We start from the raw sequence: 19,530 nt of genomic DNA on the forward strand, positions 1-19,530 counted from the left end.
GAGAAGATCAGCTACTGATTAGCAAGTGTCTTGTTGGCATTCTTCCACGACGTGTGGGTCAATCCTTTGTTTTCCTAGAGGTGGCAATATTTCTGGCTACTAAGTGTAGTACTTTTCAGTGGTCTAATGGAGTGTTAAATTCTTAGAATTGATTTCTCCCCTGGTGCATTTTCAGTCTTGCTTTATTTTATATGCTCCACTAGACATTTAATCTGATTCCTGAGATCATTCTGTCTAGTGGAACAGAAAATCACCATAAACTATTTATATTTATTGCTTTTTTAAATTTAATTTATTCTTAGGCATATATTGTTAAATATTTTAAATATTTATTATTTATCATAATAATTCACATTTCTTATATTATTACTAACATTACATTCTTACAGTCTAACTACTGGCCAATAAACTACAATAGACCAAAAAAAAAAAAAAAAATCAATTGAATAACACCTATCTAGGAAAAAGTACGAAAATTGAAGGGGCAAAGCTAGGTGACTGTTTATGTTGGTAAGTTACCTAATATGGCACCGGAAGTGGTGGGATCAACTTTATCAATCTCCAGAGGTGGCCTGGAAGAATTCGACTTTGGAGGAGCATTTGGATGACCCCAAAGAGAGTACCTGCTTGGACAGGAGATGAGAAAATGAGGGTATCCTCCCTTACTTGGGAGAAGAATCTGGAATCCCTGAAGCAGGGACTTAGAATCTTGATTCTGGTGCCACAAATAATAAATGGAAAAACCATTATAACGTTTTGTAAGGTCTTAAAGAGACAAATTGTACTGTTGAAAATACTGCTTAAGATTGATGGGATTTTTGTCTTTAGTGGTTGAATTCAGGTGTTACCTCCCCTTTAGTTGTCCTTTTTGGTTTTCCAGTTAAATCTATAAAAATTAGATTTGTGCAACCCTTGATTATCCTAGGATGACAGATGTAGCCTAGTGCTGTGGGCAGATTTCTGCCTTGGGAATAGAGCCTAGGGTTCTAATCAATCTGGAGCCCTAACAAGTCACTTACTCTCTCCCTATACCTGCAGTATCTGTGAAATTGATGAGGTATTGAACTAGATGATTTATGAGTCTCTTTTAGCTCTGTGTTAACTGATTTATCTTGCTGTACTATCACCTCGTTCATTTGCACCCTTTATTAGCTGTGGAACAATGAAGGCTGAAGACTGGTCTGCAGTTAGATGTTCAGCTACTTGGTGCGTGGAAATGAAGAGAGGAGAGTGAAATTTCTTATTGGTGAAAATTATGTAGAGATTTATTATTTGCTTGAACTGTTTTTTGCTCTTGTTTTTCTCCTACAAGTGTATTTTAAAATGCTATTTTCAAGAAGGTTGAGTCAGGAAAATTTTTTGGACTTTTTAAGTCAGTGTTACTATTTTGTCATTTTAAAACCAGTCTTTTGACCAATCATTTTTTCTTAGGTTTGTGTGTTTATTATTTCATTTCAAGGTACATTTATATCCGGAAGTCATTCAGTTGATTCAAATTTTATTAGTAAGCCCTGGCATGAAAATGAGTTTAACACAGGGAAAGTACAAATTAGTCTTGTAAGAAAGGAAAGCACTTTATAGAATGCTAGTATCCTTCTATTTATCTAAAAGGGAAGAATGGAGGGGGGTGTGGGATAAGGGTAATTTTTCAAGAACTTGCAGCCAAAAAAATAAAATTATCCCAGTAACCATGTTCCACAATAAATTGTAAATAGAAAATTCTACTTGTTTACTGAACGTCCTCACTAAGTATGCTGAGGTGAACTAGATTTAGAAACATAAACCCTTTTAGTAAAGGATTCTCCCCATTTGATATTCTATAATTTGGCTTGAGATCTATCATGTATAAATGATTCAACTACTTATATCTTTGCTGTTCAAGGTAATGGCCAGTGCTGTTCAGTAAATAGCCACATGGGGATATATGAGCTTAAGTTTAACTAAATTAAACAAACAAAAATTGCCCTAGCCACATTTAAGTGTTCAATAATAGCTACGTGTGGTGAATTGCTGCTGTATTGGACAGAAGAGGAACATTTCCAATATTCCAGAAAGTTCTTTTTTGACAGCACGTAATTAGATAATGATGATTCTGATTTTCCAGAAGATCACTTTTATTCCTCTGGGAAAATGACAATTAATTCTCATCATAGACAGGCACCCAAGACATAAGGAGATAAGACTGACTGGCTTTATATGTTTTCAACTGTATATCATGAGCAATGCCACTTTCCACAGTTCAATAATATTCCACGATCCCAAACACCAATTTCTCACATTTTTCCCCCAGAACTCTTAATTATCCTTTGACTTTTCTAAACCAGCACCTGCTGTTCCTGATAGAAAGCACCAATCCTTTCAAAGACAAGGCACGTGGAGCCATCTACTGTTACGCTCAGGAACTGCATGGCAGTTGTAGCCGATTAAAAACATTGCAGGAAGAATGTCAACACGTGCTGTGATCAGTTGGTACAAAAAAAAATTAGTAAAGATTTATCTCATAGAAAAGTTTTAAATAATTCTCCAGGCCCATTTCTAGTTGCCACGTACTGAATTGTTGTTTTGTGTCTTAATAAACTGCTGACAAGATATTCCCAAGACAAAAGATGACAAATTTTAGCTTTGTTTTTCTTCCAGGGAAACCAAAGATGGTAATTATTGGAGTCAGAATCTCTTTCCTCCATTAATTAGGAATTAGTGAAGAAAAATTTAAGTAGCATCTAGGACAAATCCAGCAAAATGCACATTCATTTTTTAATGTGGAATCCTATAATAAATCAGGAAATACCACCATTTCATCATTGTGGAGAGAAATAGGACCTTCTTTCCTCAAAACTACTGATTATTTCCCCTTGACCGTGAAATCTACAAAGCATTTGGGGCTCAGTTCCAAAGAATGTACTTATCTGGGAGTTACTTACTTTTTGTTCACATGCCAAAGAAGTGAGTTGATTCTGAGTCGTCTACTCTGTTTTGTTTGTAATCTCGACACAATACCTCTTTTTTCAAGGAGATTAGCAGAGGTGTAGCATTTCTAGTGTCCAGAGATGCTGCTAGAAAGAAATGAGAAGATAATCTTTGAGACTTTTTTCAAGCTCAAGATAAGCATGTTTGATACAGTGTGGGAGACTTGACTTTTACTTTCCCCCAACTTGAATCCACAGTTAGAGAAACACTCTCTGAGCGTACAGTCAGCACTTGTATTCTGAGATCCAGCCTTGCCAAAAGGAGGCTAAAAGTACTTGAGATCCCAGCTGGAGTAAAGTTGAAATATGTGAGCTCTTTCTCATTCCGATCTCTGGAGCCTCAAATGAAAAAAGGAAGAGGCTGTATCTCACCAAAGTGCAAAGTTCCTTTGGAATTTAGATGGGAATTTGGGAACCAGTCATTGCTGGATCTTAAATTAAGCCTCTCCTCCCTAAACAAATATGCTTTCAAAGTTCAACTGTGATAGGGAGTCCTTCCTCTACCTCGTTTGGACACATGCCCAGCATTTGAACAGAAGCGAAAGGATAGCGATCAATATAAAGACATTGGATTTATTAAATATTTCACTGAGGCGCTCTATGATGAAATAGGGGCTGAAATAAACCTTTTTTTTCTTGGACTCCTACCTTTGCTATCTCATTCTCCTGAGTGTAAAGGAAATGCTGACTTGACATCCTGGCAGAGATTTACCAAACACCTAAAGCAGATGTTGAAGGATGGCTTTTGATTTAGTTCCCACACCCATCTTTTCCTGGCCCTCTTCCAATTTGAATTGTCACCTGAAACCACCTTAGCCTGATGCACCTGCCTCCTCGTAAATAACCTTGTGCAAAAGCAGTCAGTAATTCAAACACAGTCTGTTGTTTCGAAAAAGGCAGCTTTTCATCTGGTGCTTTAGTTGGTTTGAAACCATTAGGCATGCCTTTCAAATCCATTCATCCCTTAAGTCACCTAGAGCTTGCTTCCTTGCTGCTGGATCAATGTCATGCTGAACTTTTGCAGGGTCCTTGGAAGGACATGATATATCTTTGTGACTGAATTAGCTGCCCCCGTAAGATACCTTGTCTGTCAACCAACTTTTCAGCTTCCCAAATTAAATTTAAGAAAGAACATTCATCTTGTATACATGGGTTGGATATCTTTTACTTCCCCTTGGGAAGTTTTCCAGAAGAACCTGTAATCTATATGCTAATTTTGGCAGCTCAGAGCTTTCTTTTAGCCTGGGTCATTGTTTTTAAAACCAAAATCTGTTTCCCATTGTCTCATTGCCTCCCCCTTATCCCAAAGTGCTCCCTCAATTTGGGGGGGGGGAGGGGCTATTTAAATATCTCTACGCAAACCAAAAGAAGTGTCTTTTTCATTCTCTTCAACGCCATTGGATCAGTACTACTAGAAAATATTTACATGTATTGGTTGATTTCTAAGGAGCCAGTCTTCAATGTGTTAAACCAAGGTTCCCTTCAGAACCACTATGTTCTCCTTCTTTGAGGAAGTAGATAAATACGATCCAGGTTCTGTACAAGCCAGCACATGTGCTTCCTAATCTGGGGTCTGAACTCCCTGAAAGTATATACAAACTTGTTGGTCGATTTCTCTGGGGGCAGTGTGTGGAGAAGTTTGTGATCTTCCTAAAAAGTTAAGAGCTACTGGCCAAACAATATATTCTGAGTTTCCAGCAACTGGCTTACAAATGAAATTTTGCAAGGTGAGAATTGCTTGTGAGATTAACCTGTCCTCTGTCTTATCTTACTGGTAGTGATTTGAATAGAGTCAGCAGCTTTTTCAAGCATCTCATATAAATCTCACCTTTTCCAAAGGAGTTAGCTACTTTGAAGTTTGACTTAACAGCAAATTAAGGCCAGTACTTAATGCTGTCACATATTCTCATTTTGGAAATAGTCAGTTTTTCCCAAACCAGAGTTTTGGTTAGCAGGTCCCCGTAGCAGGTACATTGGGTTGGGCAAAATTTATGCTAAAGAAGGATGGCAGACAGTGGAGAAGTTGGTGTTGAGATTATGTTGGAAAGGGTAGAGAAGAGTAAATTGAGAGTATACAGAACCCAACAGACAGAAAATAGCAATTGTGAGAGCTGTAAAGAGAAGGTTTGCTGCAGATAAGAAGTCAGAGCTACACTGAGATTAAAGAAAATAAATGGAAGCTGCGGGGTAGGAACCGCCTTACACTTAGCCCTCCTTCCACCGGGGAAGCTCTAGCAAATGGTTCCTGGAGTTAATAGCATCTGGGGCTAAATGCTTCTCTGGATTCTCATGTGCAGTACTTGGATCTTCTATGAACTTGTTTTCTTAAACAAGAACCAAGCCAATATTTAATATTCTGAACTTCACTTTCTTTCATTCCAGAACCGAAGCAGGTAGAACTAAAGTCTTGGATGTCAAATTTGAGTAATGCTGAACAAACAGTGGTTCTTGATGTGGGTAATAAGAGGAAAGGTACTTGAGAGGAACAAAAATCTACTGTTTATCTTCTTAGGTGCTTAAAAATCCACTTCACAAGCAGTACTTTCTGTGCCATTCTGCTGACCTTTCCCCTTGTTTATCAAATGCATCTATTACACAAGGCAGTTGATCTTTCTGGAAAATGGTTAGACTGGCCACTTGCTCGAGATTGTCCAGAAATTCGTTACATGTGCCGTGATCCATGATCTCTCTTTTGGTCATTTGTCTCATCAGATCTTTTTTACTGGAAATCTGTAAAGTACGTACAAGCAAGTATTACTGTATTTCGTTGAATCTAAGATGTCATCCATTGTAAGATGCTCTTTTATTTTATATATTGCTAAAAAAAAGACTGTCAGTTAAACAGGTTTTCTTATCACTCAACTATTTATGTGCACCCCAATTTCAAAGAAAATAAAATATGAAGAAGTGTATATTAGAATTTCTGAAGTCTCTGTCTAGATAGGACTATGCTTTGATTGCAAAGGTCAGTAGCTTAAATACTTTTGTTGATAGTGTTGCTTTTTAATAAGAGTAATTAATGACGTTCGTACATCTTTGGGGCAAGGATTTATGTAGAACATGTAAAACATGTAAATTTTTCTAATAGCCTGCAATTTGGGACAGACTGACAGGCTTTTCATTTTATGGTTAAACATTAAAAGTTCAAAGAAGACCATTTGCAGTATAACATGTTGTAGTGTAATAAATTTTGAACCTGGAATCTGAAGGCTAGGTTTGAAACCCTGCCTGTTTGTCCCTTATCCGATGTGTAACCCCAGCTGAGTAATGAAGTTGTTCTGAACCCGTGCTTATGCAGTCAAACAGAGTAAGGATCCCTGCCAAACAAGGTAGATATATCCAAAAAGGCATTTGTAGGCAGTAAACCTTACACGGACGGGAGCTGCTGACATTCTCAGAGCCTTGCACACCGTGCATCTAGGCATTTCTCAGGGGAGCGGCCTTGAACAGGAATCAGAGAGGTAAAGGACTGTGGACTGTGGAGACCTTTTCCAGCACACAGGATCCCATAGTAGAAGGATGCACACTGAGGAAGTTGGAGGCCTAAGGAGTTGACAGTATATGGCAAGGTGGGAAAATCGAACCATTGTACATGTAAGTAAGGGGCTGGGTCTCTTCAAGTGACTTAAATCTCAGCCATTGGTTGTTGCTCTACGCAAGTTCAACAGTCAAGTTTGTTTGTGGTCAATCAGCTGATGGGCAACAGAACTTTGGGCTAATTAGAAGGCAGAAAACAACCTATGATAGATTCTCTTCTTAAATTTGATTTTTAAGTATAATAAACTATAACCTCAATTAACTTATCTCGGTCTGGTGTCCATTGCTATTCGTAGTATTTTCTTTTGGTGCCTGGTTGGAGGGGTTTTTTTTGTTGTTGATATTTTGTGCCTCCTCAGAGAAATCCTGTGACACATTTCCAAGGAACAATACAAAGACCTTGTGCCATTGCTCTAAAAATGCTCTAACTTCGCTATAAAGAAAATGGGTAGTTTTGTTGTCATCTAGAATTTTGGAAGGAGTGAGCAAAATTGGAAATAATTTTCCAGATGAAAAACATACCTGGGGGCAGGGGCTGAGTAAGTGACTTTTCGAAGTTTTCACAGCTCTTAAGCCCTAGATTAGGGCTTCATTAAATCTGGGTCCTTGTCTGCTTTATGGGAGTAAATAATTATAAGTACAAATATTTGGTGGCTTTTGGTGCTGATTCTTTGCAAGGGAACTCTGAGTGACTTGTGACTCTTTTGTGGCTACTGCTTCCTGTCAATCAACCAAAGGCAGCAGGGGTGCAAGATTCAGAGGGGTGCCGTGGGGCTCACGTGGCGCTGTAGCCACGTGGCTGTGTGGTCCTAGCCTGGTCACTTCACCTCACTGCCCAAGGTCTCAGTTTGCACACTGATGGACAGAGGAGAGTGGACCTGATTGTCATGACGCTTGGGCCTTGGCTTCTTCCGTGACTGTTTTGCGGTCATTGCTAATCCCTTAGCACACGTTCCCCACCCGGTTACAGCCTTTGAGCCCTCACGCTTCATCCAGCCTTTTGGCAACCACTTTGGATTGATGGCAGGTAGGAAGTGAAATGCAATCTATTTTCCATCTTGGACCATTTGATTTCTGTGGTCCTTTTGAACTGTTAACATTTTCTGATTTTTCTGAAATTCCCAAATCCTGGCCAACCTTCTCCCCAAAGCAACTTAATATTAGGACGGTTTCAGTAGTAATGAGTAAGTGGAGAAATCAAGGAAAATTCATGGTTCTTGGCAGAAAAACAAAAAGAAAAACAACTTCAAGGGCATGAATAGAGTGAGTTCCACTTGTCATCCTGGATACCAAGGATATTGTGTGGTTTTAACCATCTAAAGCTTTTTTTTAAGCCAGAGGCAGGAAAACCACATCCAGAGGGAAGGTTCCTTCCAGGCTGGAAGAAGTAACTTTCAGGTGTTTCTCGTCTCAGGTCCTGGCGTCCCAGTTTAAGAACGTTTTGAGTTTCTCAGGGCAAGGGTAGACAGGCTCTTGTTTTTCTTCCCACCAGGGACAACCCCTTTGTAAAGATGATATTGCACATGAAACATAGAAAACTGGCAATTTGAAGAGGACAGAAACATACTTTGTCCGTTGCCTTATACAATGTTAACATTGAGTTATTCATTTAACCATGATTCCTATGTGTGAGGTCTTAGCAACTAAGTGGGGAGCATTTGTGTTAACATTTACATTCTCAGTTCCTGATCCTTTGGCCATTATGACCATGTCCTGCCCAAGCGAGAGGGATGGCATTGATGACTCTGGTAGTGACAAGTCTCCCCAGACAGAGTGATTCTCAGTCCTCACTTTCTTCCCATCTGTAGCTTTTTTTTTTTTTTAATTTTTATTTATTTATTTTTGGCTGCGTTGGGTCTTCGTTGCTGCACGCAGGATTTCTCTAGTTGTGGCGAGCGGGGGCTACTCTTCGATGCGGTGCGCGGGCTTCTCACTGCGGTTGCTTCTCTTGTTGCAGAGCACGGGCTCCAGGCGCGCAGGCTTCAGTAGTCTGGCACGTGGGCTCAGTACTTGTGGCGCACGGGCTTCGTTGCTCCACAGCATGTAGGATCTTCCCAGACCAGGGCTCGAACCCGTGTCCCCTGCATTGGCAGGCGGATACTTAACCACGGTGGCACCAGGGAAGCCCCTGTAGCTATTTTTTGAAGTATAGTTGGTTTACAGTGTTGTGTTAGTTTCAGGTGTACAGCAAAATGTTTCAGTTACACATATATATATTCTTTTTTGGATTCTTTTCCATTATAGGTTATTACAAGATATTGCATATAGTTCCCTGTGCTATAGAGCAGGTCCTTGTTGTTTGTCTATTTTATATATAGTAGTGTGTATCTGTTAATCCCCAATTCCTAATTTATCCCCCCCCCACCCCCGCCTCCTCTGCCGCTTTCCCCGTTGGTAAACCCAAAGCTTTGTTTTCTCTGTCTGTGAGTCTGTTTCTGTTTTGTAAATAAATTCATTTGTATCATTTTTTAAAGATTCCACACATAAGTGATATCGTATGATGTGTGTCTTTCTTCCTCTGTGCTGGATCCTTTTATGTTCTCCCTCAGCATTGGTTTGTGGATGGGACAGAGCACAAAATATGGAAGCTTTTTTTTTTTTTACTGTTTCTCTTTGCTGATGCTTCTTTCCCTAAATGCCACTTTCACCTGCCAAGTCGCCTTATAATGGACGTTGTTTTTTCCCAGCACCCCACCCTGGCCCCCCCCCCCCCCCCGCCCAGGCATGCGCACACAGTGTGATGCTGTGGGCCCCATTAGTGGGAACCGGAACAGATGCGCTTGGAGTAATGGATGTGCCTCCTCAGACAGGCCCCACGCCCCTCCCCCTTTCGGATGCAGGTATCTTTCAGCATCTTGAAAAGAGCGATCAGCCCAGGTTGTGTCCTCCTGCAGCCTCTGCACACCCTGTCCCTGTGAGTCCAAGCCCTGGGGTTTGGCTTCCCCTCATTGTTTGCCTCTGAAGCCCTCACTCTCTGCACCTCCCGAATGCCTCCATTGTGCAGACGTGCTGCCAGAAACCGGAGCCTGTTTTTGGGGCCGGGACCTCTGTCCCTAGGAATCCAAGTAATAAGTTAACAGCCTTTGGCCTCTACCGAACATCCTCTGACAAGGGCTTTGTGAGTTGCAGAGCACACAGATGAAGGCAGTGCTCCTTGTTCCCCAAATCAGGTGTTTTCTCAGCCTGTGTGTTTACTGAGAACTGAGGCTTTATAGAGCTCTCCACCCCAAAAGAATATGACACAAAGGGGTGAAAATCAATAGCATCCGATCTTCCAGTGAAAGCTGGGCAGTCAGCATTAAATCTCTTGATATATGCGTGCATCTATAAACACACACACACACACACACACACACATACTTTAGTTCTAGGCCTCTTTTACAATTTCATTTTTTCAACTTCTGTTTTGGTTATCTCCTCATATGCCCAATGCTAGTCTGGTATTTCTTAAGTGTTATGTAATTCTTCCCATCCAACTTTGAAGGCCTACACATTTTCACCTTAGGATAATACTTGACTCAGGGGATTAAAGCAATTTAAAGCTCAGTTCCCCTCCCTGACTTCATAACCGAATGTGAAGGAATGATATCTAAACACGGCAGCCAGAGACTTGAATTTAAGTACAGATTGGAGCCTTTGATCCAAGTGTTTTATGGTATTTCATTGGATGACATTGGTACTCAAAAATATGCATACATGTGTTATTCGAAGAGCAATTTGCTTCTTGATGGGTTCTCAGATTGTATCAGAACCTAACCTATTTTAAAAATTGCCTGTTTCCTCGTGATTATGAAAGCCTAATGCCTATTAAAATTTACTTTTCTTTTGCATATTACTGACACTGTTTTTTCCTTTTTTATTCATTTTAGGAAAGCATGCCTCAGACTCCTCCCTTTTCAGCAATGTTTGACAGCAGTGGTTACAACCGAAACCTCTATCAGTCTGCAGAGGACAGCTGTGGAGGGTTGTATTACCATGACAACAACCTCCTTTCCGGATCTCTGGAAGCACTCATCCAGCACTTAGTACCTAATGTGGATTACTATCCGGATGTAGGTATCCATGTGCCCCTGAAACACGTTCTCGGTATCCAGCAGAATTTACAATAGAATAGACAGGGACCCTAGATGCTGCAGAATTCTATCTGGGTTCCTAAGAATTTTTCTAATAAGAAATTGCATATTGATTATTGAGTGCTTTGAGATCAGATTGAGCCTGGATATGATATGACTGTGTATCAGTTTTCCTTTCAGGATTGGTATCACCTTGTAGTCAGTCAGAGACCATCTAAATGAAATACCTGTAAGGTTTGACTCATGCATATACCTTGGTCCTTACATAGAAATGCCAGAGAACATTAGATGCTCCTAGAATGGTTAGCGCCTTTTTGGTTTCCAAAACTATGCTGAGAAAAGTGAAGTTACACAGGGAAACTTCACAGAAAAGAGAGCAAGAGTTACATTCAAGATGCAATTCTTTATAGATTCGACATCAGATGACAGGTTCGCTTGTTTATGTTTTATTTTGATAACTGACATTTGTATGGATAATCCTTTCTAATTTAAGGAATTCGTTTACATTTTCTCAGTCTTTATAGCAATTCCAAGAGGCTAGAGAGGAAGAAATTGAAATTCAGAATGTTGAGGAATTTGCACATGGTTTCACTCCCAGCATCAGCATTCAAACCCAGGTTTTCTGTTTCTGGGGCACGTGATGTTTCTTCCCCCTTCCCTTGTGCTACGGCTGCCCCTGTTATGCAACAGCTGCTTGTTGATAAAGATTTCATGAAAATATCCAGACACTAGATTCGAATGTTTTTATAAATATAATAATGACCTTGGTGTGCAGAGGGTAGTTTGTGCTTGCCACTGTAGTTCACCATAATGTTTCTTACTGAGGTATCTGTGTGTGTGTGTGGTTTGTTACGTAGCATTTTCAAATATGTTGCCACACAGGGAAAACTTCTAATCAAAAGTAAAAGGCATCCCTTGTTCAGCCCTGTGTTTATGAGCTACAAAAGGCACCTAAGGGGAAGAAAAACCCATGGAATTTTTCTTCTTATTGGGAGTATGAAACTATTGTAACAAATAAGCTTTACTTCATTACTGGCTTCTGGGGAGACATTGTGGTTAAAGAAAAGTATATAGTTTGATATTATGTTTTGTCAAATTGCTTAGCCTTTGAGCAAGTAAATAGATTACTTGAAAGTCTGTCTTTGAATGTTCTGACACAAGCACACAAATGCTCCAGTGTGTCATACTGGACCCACTGGAGATTTCTTGAGCTGATGTGGGTTGGGTGATTTTTTGGTTTCCATTGAGTTACCATAATATTTGGACACAGAACAAGATTCTGTACGGGTGGTATATTTAAGCTAGATTGATCTCCCTGGGCTGAATTTCATTCTTCTTTACTAGACTGAGTTATATGTCCTGGTATCCTGGCTCCCAGAGGATGGATGTAAAAATGTACTGTGAATAATTTAGTAGCTAAACTTACCCTATACTTCTGTTATTTTTAGTATGGTTTAAGGGAAAATATATATCACAAGGTAAAGGAGGAATCCATCTTAGGTTGTTTTACTACTAGTAAGCATCACTTTTGAAACTGTAGCATTTTGACTTTGCTAAAGAGAACTTAGTGATATATGATGTATAATATATAGGAAAGATACTAGTTTCAGAGAGAATATAACCATGATGACTTTTTTTTCTCTTGCCACAGAGAACGTACATATTTACCTTCCTACTGAGTTCTCGGTTATTTATGCATCCGTATGAGCTAATGGCCAAAGTTTGCCACTTATGTGTTGAGCACCAGAGACTAAGTGATCCTAGTGGTGATAAGGTAATGATACCTTATTTGAACTTAACGTTTTTTTCCATTAAGTTTGGTAGCTTTATGGCTTCGATTTTGTGAAGTTGGTTTCCTTAAGTAACCATAGCTTCTCTCCAGGCTGAGGTCCATAAATGGTATCATGGCTATGCAGAGGGAATTGGAAAGGTATGAAGAACAAATATAAATCTAGTGCCATGGAAGATCCCTCCGTCCTGCCTTAAGTTGGTAGCACTTGACATTGACTTGGGAAAGGGGGACTAGAGTCTTCTTTAAGCCCAAAGACTAGAGTCTTCTTTAACCCCAAAGACTAGAGTCTTCTTTAACCCCAAAGACTTTGCACTAGAAGTTTACCATTAACCCTGTTCGTAATTATTTATTTGATAGATATCACTGAATTTGATTTGCTTTTTCTCCCTAGAATCAGATAAGAAAAATTGCACCCAAGATTCTTCAACTCCTGACAGAATGGACAGAAACGTTTCCTTATGATTTTCGGGATGAAAGAATGATGAGAAACTTAAAAGATCTGGCTCACCGAATAGCCAGTGGCGAGGAGGTTGGTAACCTGAATTTAGTACAATTACTCGAATTTCCAGGCAGGGTCTTGGTGAGAAGTGGTGCTAAATTATGCATCGGCATCTGCTTCTTTTCTGTTGTTGCCTTTGGGCAAGTCCTCTCCATAGCATACTGGTCTGTTTGGTGTGTCAAAGGGGGATGATTATACACCCACTTCAAAGGGATGTGATCTAGAGTTTTATGTGATTAATTTGGGGGTATGTTCATGTCAACTCAAGCACAGGATTCATGATGCAAGTGTGTTTTCATTTTATTTTATTTATAACTTTCTTCCTTCCAAAAAGATTTGACCTAGCAAGTTAGATTATAAATATCACATTAGGAGATATAAACACTAATACATGTAAAATAACATATTTATATATTAACAGGTAATAAGTAATATATTAATAAATCAGAAATAGAGAGTTTGTATCATGGAAGGGAGAAAACAAATGTGCTAATACTGAGAATCAGTAGAGTAGGACAAGATTGCTGTATTTTAACTGTAAGCTCCAGGTAAAAGGGAAATACAGTTGGTTATGTAATTTTCACTGTCAGAAAAGAAAAAGCATAGTAATCCTTCAAAGCATTAAATTAAATGAAATTTTTAAAAAATTTCCTGCAAGGACTTTGTGAATGAGATCATGGAAACTGCTCTGTATAGTGTTTATAACAAATGCTCCTTGATAAAAACTGAGGCCATAAGATTAATATATAAATTAGCAAAGGTAATTCTTTAGGAGTGGAGAAGACAAAGAAAAAAGGATCCAAGTCTTGTGCCTGGAAGTTGATTCAAGGCTTAGCACCTAGACTTAGATGGAGATGGAAAGTAAATCTGTTAGATAATCTTTCATAAATATCACTTCCCTCAACGGAGCTACCTAGCTGTGACGAATTCGAGGTTATCCTCTTTGAAGCAGTCCTGGAAGGCTGTTACTCTGTTTTGAGGCTTGTTGGGCAAGGATATCTTTGTAGTTTCTGTACTTAGGCACAGATACAGTGTTAGAAAAAGGTAGATGAAGCATTTGGCAAAGGCTGTGATGTCTTGTTTCATCCATCTTAAAGTGCATTTTCCCATGATGAGTAACCTACCTGGAGAAATCATGCTTTCAGTGCTGTGCTGTCAAGATCACGGAACAAGACACCTATCTAGTCTGTCTACTTCTGGTGAAAACATTTTAATACTGTTTCCCCTAACTTTAAAAAAAAAAAATCAGACAAATTATATAAGATTAGCACTTGAAAAATATACACTTGCTTCCCACATTATGTTTCCATGAAAATGGAATTAACCCTTTTACACTTCCCCTGTGACGTTATATTGAACACTGGTGTTCAGGAGAGCCATTACTTCTGCAAGGCTGAATGAGTGGTTCCCTGGGTCCTTCTGCAAGTTATGACTATTCTAATCGTTTTGCTAGTTTGCGTGAACAAGGTTCTAGCAAGGTAGGAATTGGTAGGTCCGTCACTCACAAAGGCAAAAGTTAAGCATCACAGTTTTGTAGTAAATCTTTTCTTAGAAGGGAAGCTGTCGTGTTGCTTGGCAGGGTCAGTGCTGGCTCCGTGACCTAAGTTTACGGCAAGCTGCTCAAAAGATGAGTGGCATCATGAGGGCTTTTTCTTGTGTGGAGGCTGAGCTCTAAGTCAGGCGGTGCTTCATTTCAGTTAAGTTCTATTTCAGTACTTGATGTGGCAGTCAGAGTCACTTCCTTCTGTGGCCTTTTTACAAGGTAGAAACGACAACTTGTTTTTCCCAAAAGGAACACCTTAAAAATCTTTTTCAGATACAATGCCAAATGGATGGCTTTTTGTCCTTCTTGTCATGGGAATCCATGAGGGGGGTCACTTCTATCTGTGTTGGCCAGATTGGTTCCGATCTCTTTTTAACAGGATCAAGCCACTCAAGCATTGGATGGAACCAAGCATGGGGACCAGATAGTCTTGTGCCTGGGCTTCTTATCAACAGTCCTGTGTTAATAACAAATCCTTGATAAACCTGAGATCTTCAGACGGTTTTGAGTGTGAAAAGAGATGAGAAGATAAGCCTAGGGCTTGAGTGGAGACATGTCACCTGCCGTGATCAGGTTGGGTTTTCCAGTGAGATTGTATTCCTTCAGTCACTTCTAGACAGTATTCAGAATCGGGTCCACGTTTGGCAGTGGTTGATTTGAGTGCTTTGGCAAGTCCCCGAAAGTCTCTGCTCCCCCTTCATTTCTAAATCATAGAGGTAACCTCCCTGTAGTAATGTCCCTTTCAGCCCTAAACTTTTGTGGTGGATGCTCTTTTCCTCAGTTCTGTGCTTGGGAGGCCACTATTCTGCCATGTGCTTAAGTGTCTTTCCTTGCAGACACCTTCCCTGGCCTCCCCAGCCATGGTCATCCCCCATTACTGGCTCTCACCACCCTTTCTTTCAGACCACTCTGTGATTAGTAATTACTTTCTTTATGGCTTGTTTTTCCTCACTAGACTCCGTACTGTGCTCCTTTTGTTCAGACAGCATCCTTAACTCCTAGCCCAGTGCCTGGCAGTCAATAGGCACTCAGGAGTGTTTGAATGAATGAATGAATGAACGCATGAGTGAACAAACTAATCAGTTACTGGAATAGGAAAAAAATATTTCCCTCCACTGAAAAGTTATCTTCCTCCTTGGGAAGGAGTGTGCACTTGGGTGGGGACTTGCTGCTTCTTGCCTGGGACTTTAGGGATTTTCTTTGGCAGTCAGTGGATCCAGGTGTGCCCTCTACATAATTTAGTTGAGTTCTTCTGAATCTGCTAGAACAGTTCCACATAGTATGGCTTAATATGTTTCCCCCCTAAGGATTTGCCCAAAATGAAGAGGTTTATTAGGACTTGACAGCAAGAAACCCGAAATGAAACTGACGATTCAATTACATGACAAATGACTATAGTGGGTACAATGCAATTTTCTCTTCCTTAAGGGGCCCGTCTTTATTCTGTCTTTATTTGCCAGGTAATTACTGTCACTGGCACTTGAAGTTATGAAAAAGAATAAGTACATATTTGGCAATCCATGATTCAGTAAAAAAGCATGCTTAGCAACACGAAGCTTTGGTTTCTCGAATGGAATCAAGTGGCAGCAGCAAGCTTTTTAAAGAGGTCACACACATACATATTCTCTCTCTCTCTCTCTCTCTCTCTCTCTCACACACACACACACGTGCACACATACACACTCACGTTCTTTGTTACTTGCATAGCTTTTCCCCTATACCCGATTGCGTACATGTTCTCCTCATATTTTGCTGCCTTTTGCTCACTAGCTGAATCTTCCACTATACATTACTCTACCTCTTACCCTAAAAAGCATTTTTTAAAGTGTAGAATAAGAGTCTTTCACCAGATATGCTTTGCTGCATGTCAGAATCACCCGGGGAGCATCTATTATGACATTTGGGACAGAAGACTGAAGAAATCATTTTAAGTTCATTGATTTTTATGTAACTCAAGATTATGAATGTAGAAGAAGCAAGGGAAATAGGGATGCAGGTTTTATTTTATTTTTATTAATTTATTTTTATTGAGGTACAATTGACATGTAACATTCTATTAGTTTTAGGTATACAACATAATGATTCAGTATTTGTGTATATTGCAGAATGATCACCACAGTAAGTCTAGTTAACATGTCACCTTACATAATTAACAAAATTTTTTTCTTGTGATGAGAACTTTTAAGATCTACTCTCTCAGCAACTTTCAAATATTCAATACAATGTTATTAACTATAGTTATAACTATATAGTCACCATATATAGTTATATAGTCACCATCTTGTACATTACATCTCCATGACTTACTTATTTTATACCTGGAAGTTTCTGCCTTTTGACCCTCCTCACCCATTTTCCTCACCCCCAGCGAGGGATTTAAAATAGCCCTCAATTTGGCCTTAACTGCTTCGAATTCCAAAGAAAGAGGCATTTTCTTTGAGTGACAACCATATTACCAAATAGATACCATCTTCTAAACTGATAACCTTAATGCTGTGTGGAAGATAGCTTCTTTGAAGGCTCAATTTTTTAAACACTTAGGTATTTCATTAGTGACTTTAGGGTGGTCTGTGAATGTAGAGGGGAAAAAGGTCATCTAATGGACCAGTTTAAAGAACTCAGAGGAATATACACCAGACAAGTAGAGAAGAAGAAAAGAAAGAAGGTTGTGTGTGCCTTTTAGCCTTGACTATATGAGAATTGATCATTTCCTCCTGTTTTTAATTTTCCTTGGCTTAAGTATGCAAATATCTATTCATTTAAAGTTTTATAATATGCTCTGGTAAACCAAATTACTTCTGTAAAAAAAGATGGTTCTTAGACTTGTAGGTAAGATGCCATTTAATTTTCAGATAATTAATCTCAGAAAATGATATTGTGGTACCTTTTTAAAAGGAGCTGATTAGTTAGTAAAGCATGGACATAGGGCTTTCATCTGTAAATTCACTAGGATTGTCCTCCTTTGGAGCTGTTAATCTAAGGACCACGTTAGCATTGAAGCAGCCTGTGTGCCTTTCTTTGATAACAGTCGTCACAGCTTACCCAGAAGGATAAGTGTTAGTTCGGCAATTTTTGCCCGAAAAAGGAAGAATAAAAGAATACCCTAACTTAACACATGTAACTCTACCTTAGGAATTGGTTGATTGTGGAGCTCTTTCTTGGACTTAACAACTATTTTAAAAGTCAAGAGGTTGACATTTATCTATAATACACACATTGCTTTAAAACCAATTTCTCTTAAGTATTGTGGCGGTAGCATGATGTAGTAACAAACAAGGTGTCACCTGGTAGTAGCATTATGGGTAGAATTGCCATGTGGAAGAGTTTGGTGGTGAACATTAGCACTGACTCATGAACGCAAAAGAAATGGACATGAACCAACTGGAAGTCAGATGCCAAAAAGGAATATCCACTGCTTTGTTTTGGTGGTAACTCACGTTATATGTGGAAGTCAGGAAGGTGGTTGGGGGCTGAGTGGGAAGTGATGGTGTATTTCTATTAAGTAGCTGTCTGTACCCTTAGACTAATGAGATTGGGAATGCTAGAAGGAGAAAAATCTAGAAGGGGACCCTAAAGAAAAAGAATTAGGAAAAGAATGCTCTGACTTGAGATCAACACATTTTAACCTACTAAAAGAAAACTAGTACATTCCTATGCCAGCCCAGAGAACATTAGTTATATGTGGTTCTTATTATACTGGATTCCCTCAGTAGCTCATCTAAATCATCATTGTAGTGTTTTCATGGCCCAACTTGAATTGTACTCTCAAGAGCAGCCTGAGAAAAGAACTAAATCTTACAAGTCTGACAAGACACCTTATGTGTATGTGTCTCTTTTAAACTTGTTAGCGCGAAGCTGAATCTTCTAACTGCCCTCAACCCGGGTGGTTGTCCAACGTGAAGGTAAAAGCATTGAAGTACAGAGTCTCTGAGTTTGCGTAGTGGTGAAAATAGGCAGAGCGAGGAGGTAATCCTTTGCTTGTTTCCTGGCAGACATATAGGAAGAACGTCCAGCAGATGATCCAGTGTCTAATCCGCAAACTTGCCGCGCTCAGCCAGTATGAGGAGGTCCTGGCAAAAATCAGCTCCACGTCGACAGATCGGCTCACGGTTCTCAAGACCAAGCCACAGTCCATACAAAGGGACATTATTACTGTCTGCAGTGACCCTTACACGTTGGCCCAGCAGCTGACTCACATAGAGCTAGTAAGGCCATGGTCATCCTTGTCCTTTATAACCCACACTTGATCTGCTTTGACAACCAGACAGTGTGTTTGTCAGCAGTAGTGTCAAGGGAGAGGTTAGAATAATCCAAATGGGAAATAATCTATGAAATAGCTGGGACGTGTTTTGTTTAGACATTTGAATATGACTATTTCTGATACTTTGGGAGTTCACTTTAAAATAAGTACTAAGCAAGACTGAAGAGGAAAGAGTTTATTGACCTGCCTCATGTTCCCCCTCTAGTTAAATTTTCCATAACTCGCTCAGCCTTTTACTCTCTAGTGTAACACTGACCCAAGCAGAAAACTGCCTCTGCTCAGACCTTGAAGATGATGACAGTTTTGAGGGTTAAAGGCTTATTTCACAAGCTACATTAAAAAATGAGGGTAGTGTTAAAAGTCAGTAGACAGAACGGAAAGACCATTTCTTCTCCTTTTGTTTAATACTGTTGACCTGCTGGGTTTGTGTTTCAGGAGAGGCTCAATTATATTGGCCCAGAAGAATTTGTTCAGGCATTTGTGCAGAAGGACCCTTTGGACAATGACAAGGTAATTGGTCTACCCAGAGGTCAGCCCTGAAATTGGCAATGGGAGTCTTTAGTCTATGATAGTGGGTACAAGAGACAGAAATTGGAACAATTTTGTTTTAGGTTTTAAAAAAAAGTTTTTTGTTTTTCATTAGCCATATCTGATTCATTGCATTTTTTTCTTGAGCCTGATCTCTAAGTGCCTTGACAATATTCTTACCCTACTGCCAACTTTTAACCTCTCATCCTCCTTATTGGGAAATTTAATAAGCAAGTAGGTGCAGGCATTTGTGGTGGTGAAGGTAGGAGATAAAAGGGTAATGGTTTTAGCAGATTAAGTCAGAAGGAAAATACGAAAGGATGCTCTGCTC

At 39.6% G+C, this 19,530-nt stretch overlaps 1 protein-coding gene across 7 annotated transcripts in view; it reads left to right on the forward strand.

Moving 5' to 3' along the window:
- The window catches only part of RASGEF1B (RasGEF domain family member 1B), a gene marked incomplete at its 5' end in the record, with an annotated part of 555,712 nt that overhangs the window by 521,111 nt on the left and 15,071 nt on the right, over positions 1-19,530 (forward strand). For 2 of the 7 annotated variants that reach the window (XM_082463803.1, XM_082463808.1), the window contains 5 exons: positions 10,373-10,555; positions 12,228-12,350; positions 12,760-12,897; positions 18,403-18,615; positions 19,107-19,181. In XM_082463803.1, coding sequence (XP_082319929.1) covers positions 10,373-10,555; positions 12,228-12,350; positions 12,760-12,897; positions 18,403-18,615; positions 19,107-19,181 — 732 coding nt within the window. Of the gene's footprint in view, positions 1-1,152; positions 1,207-9,243; positions 9,418-10,372; positions 10,556-11,091; positions 11,210-12,227; positions 12,351-12,759; positions 12,898-18,402; positions 18,616-19,106; positions 19,182-19,530 lie in introns of those variants that run through there. The other 5 variants (XM_082463806.1, XM_082463802.1, XM_082463807.1 and 2 more) reach the window with 5 other exon arrangements.

The sequence above is a fragment of the Balaenoptera physalus genome, assembly GCF_965194825.1.
Source record: "Balaenoptera physalus genome assembly, chromosome: 5".
Classification (NCBI taxonomy): Eukaryota; Metazoa; Chordata; class Mammalia; order Artiodactyla; family Balaenopteridae; genus Balaenoptera; species Balaenoptera physalus.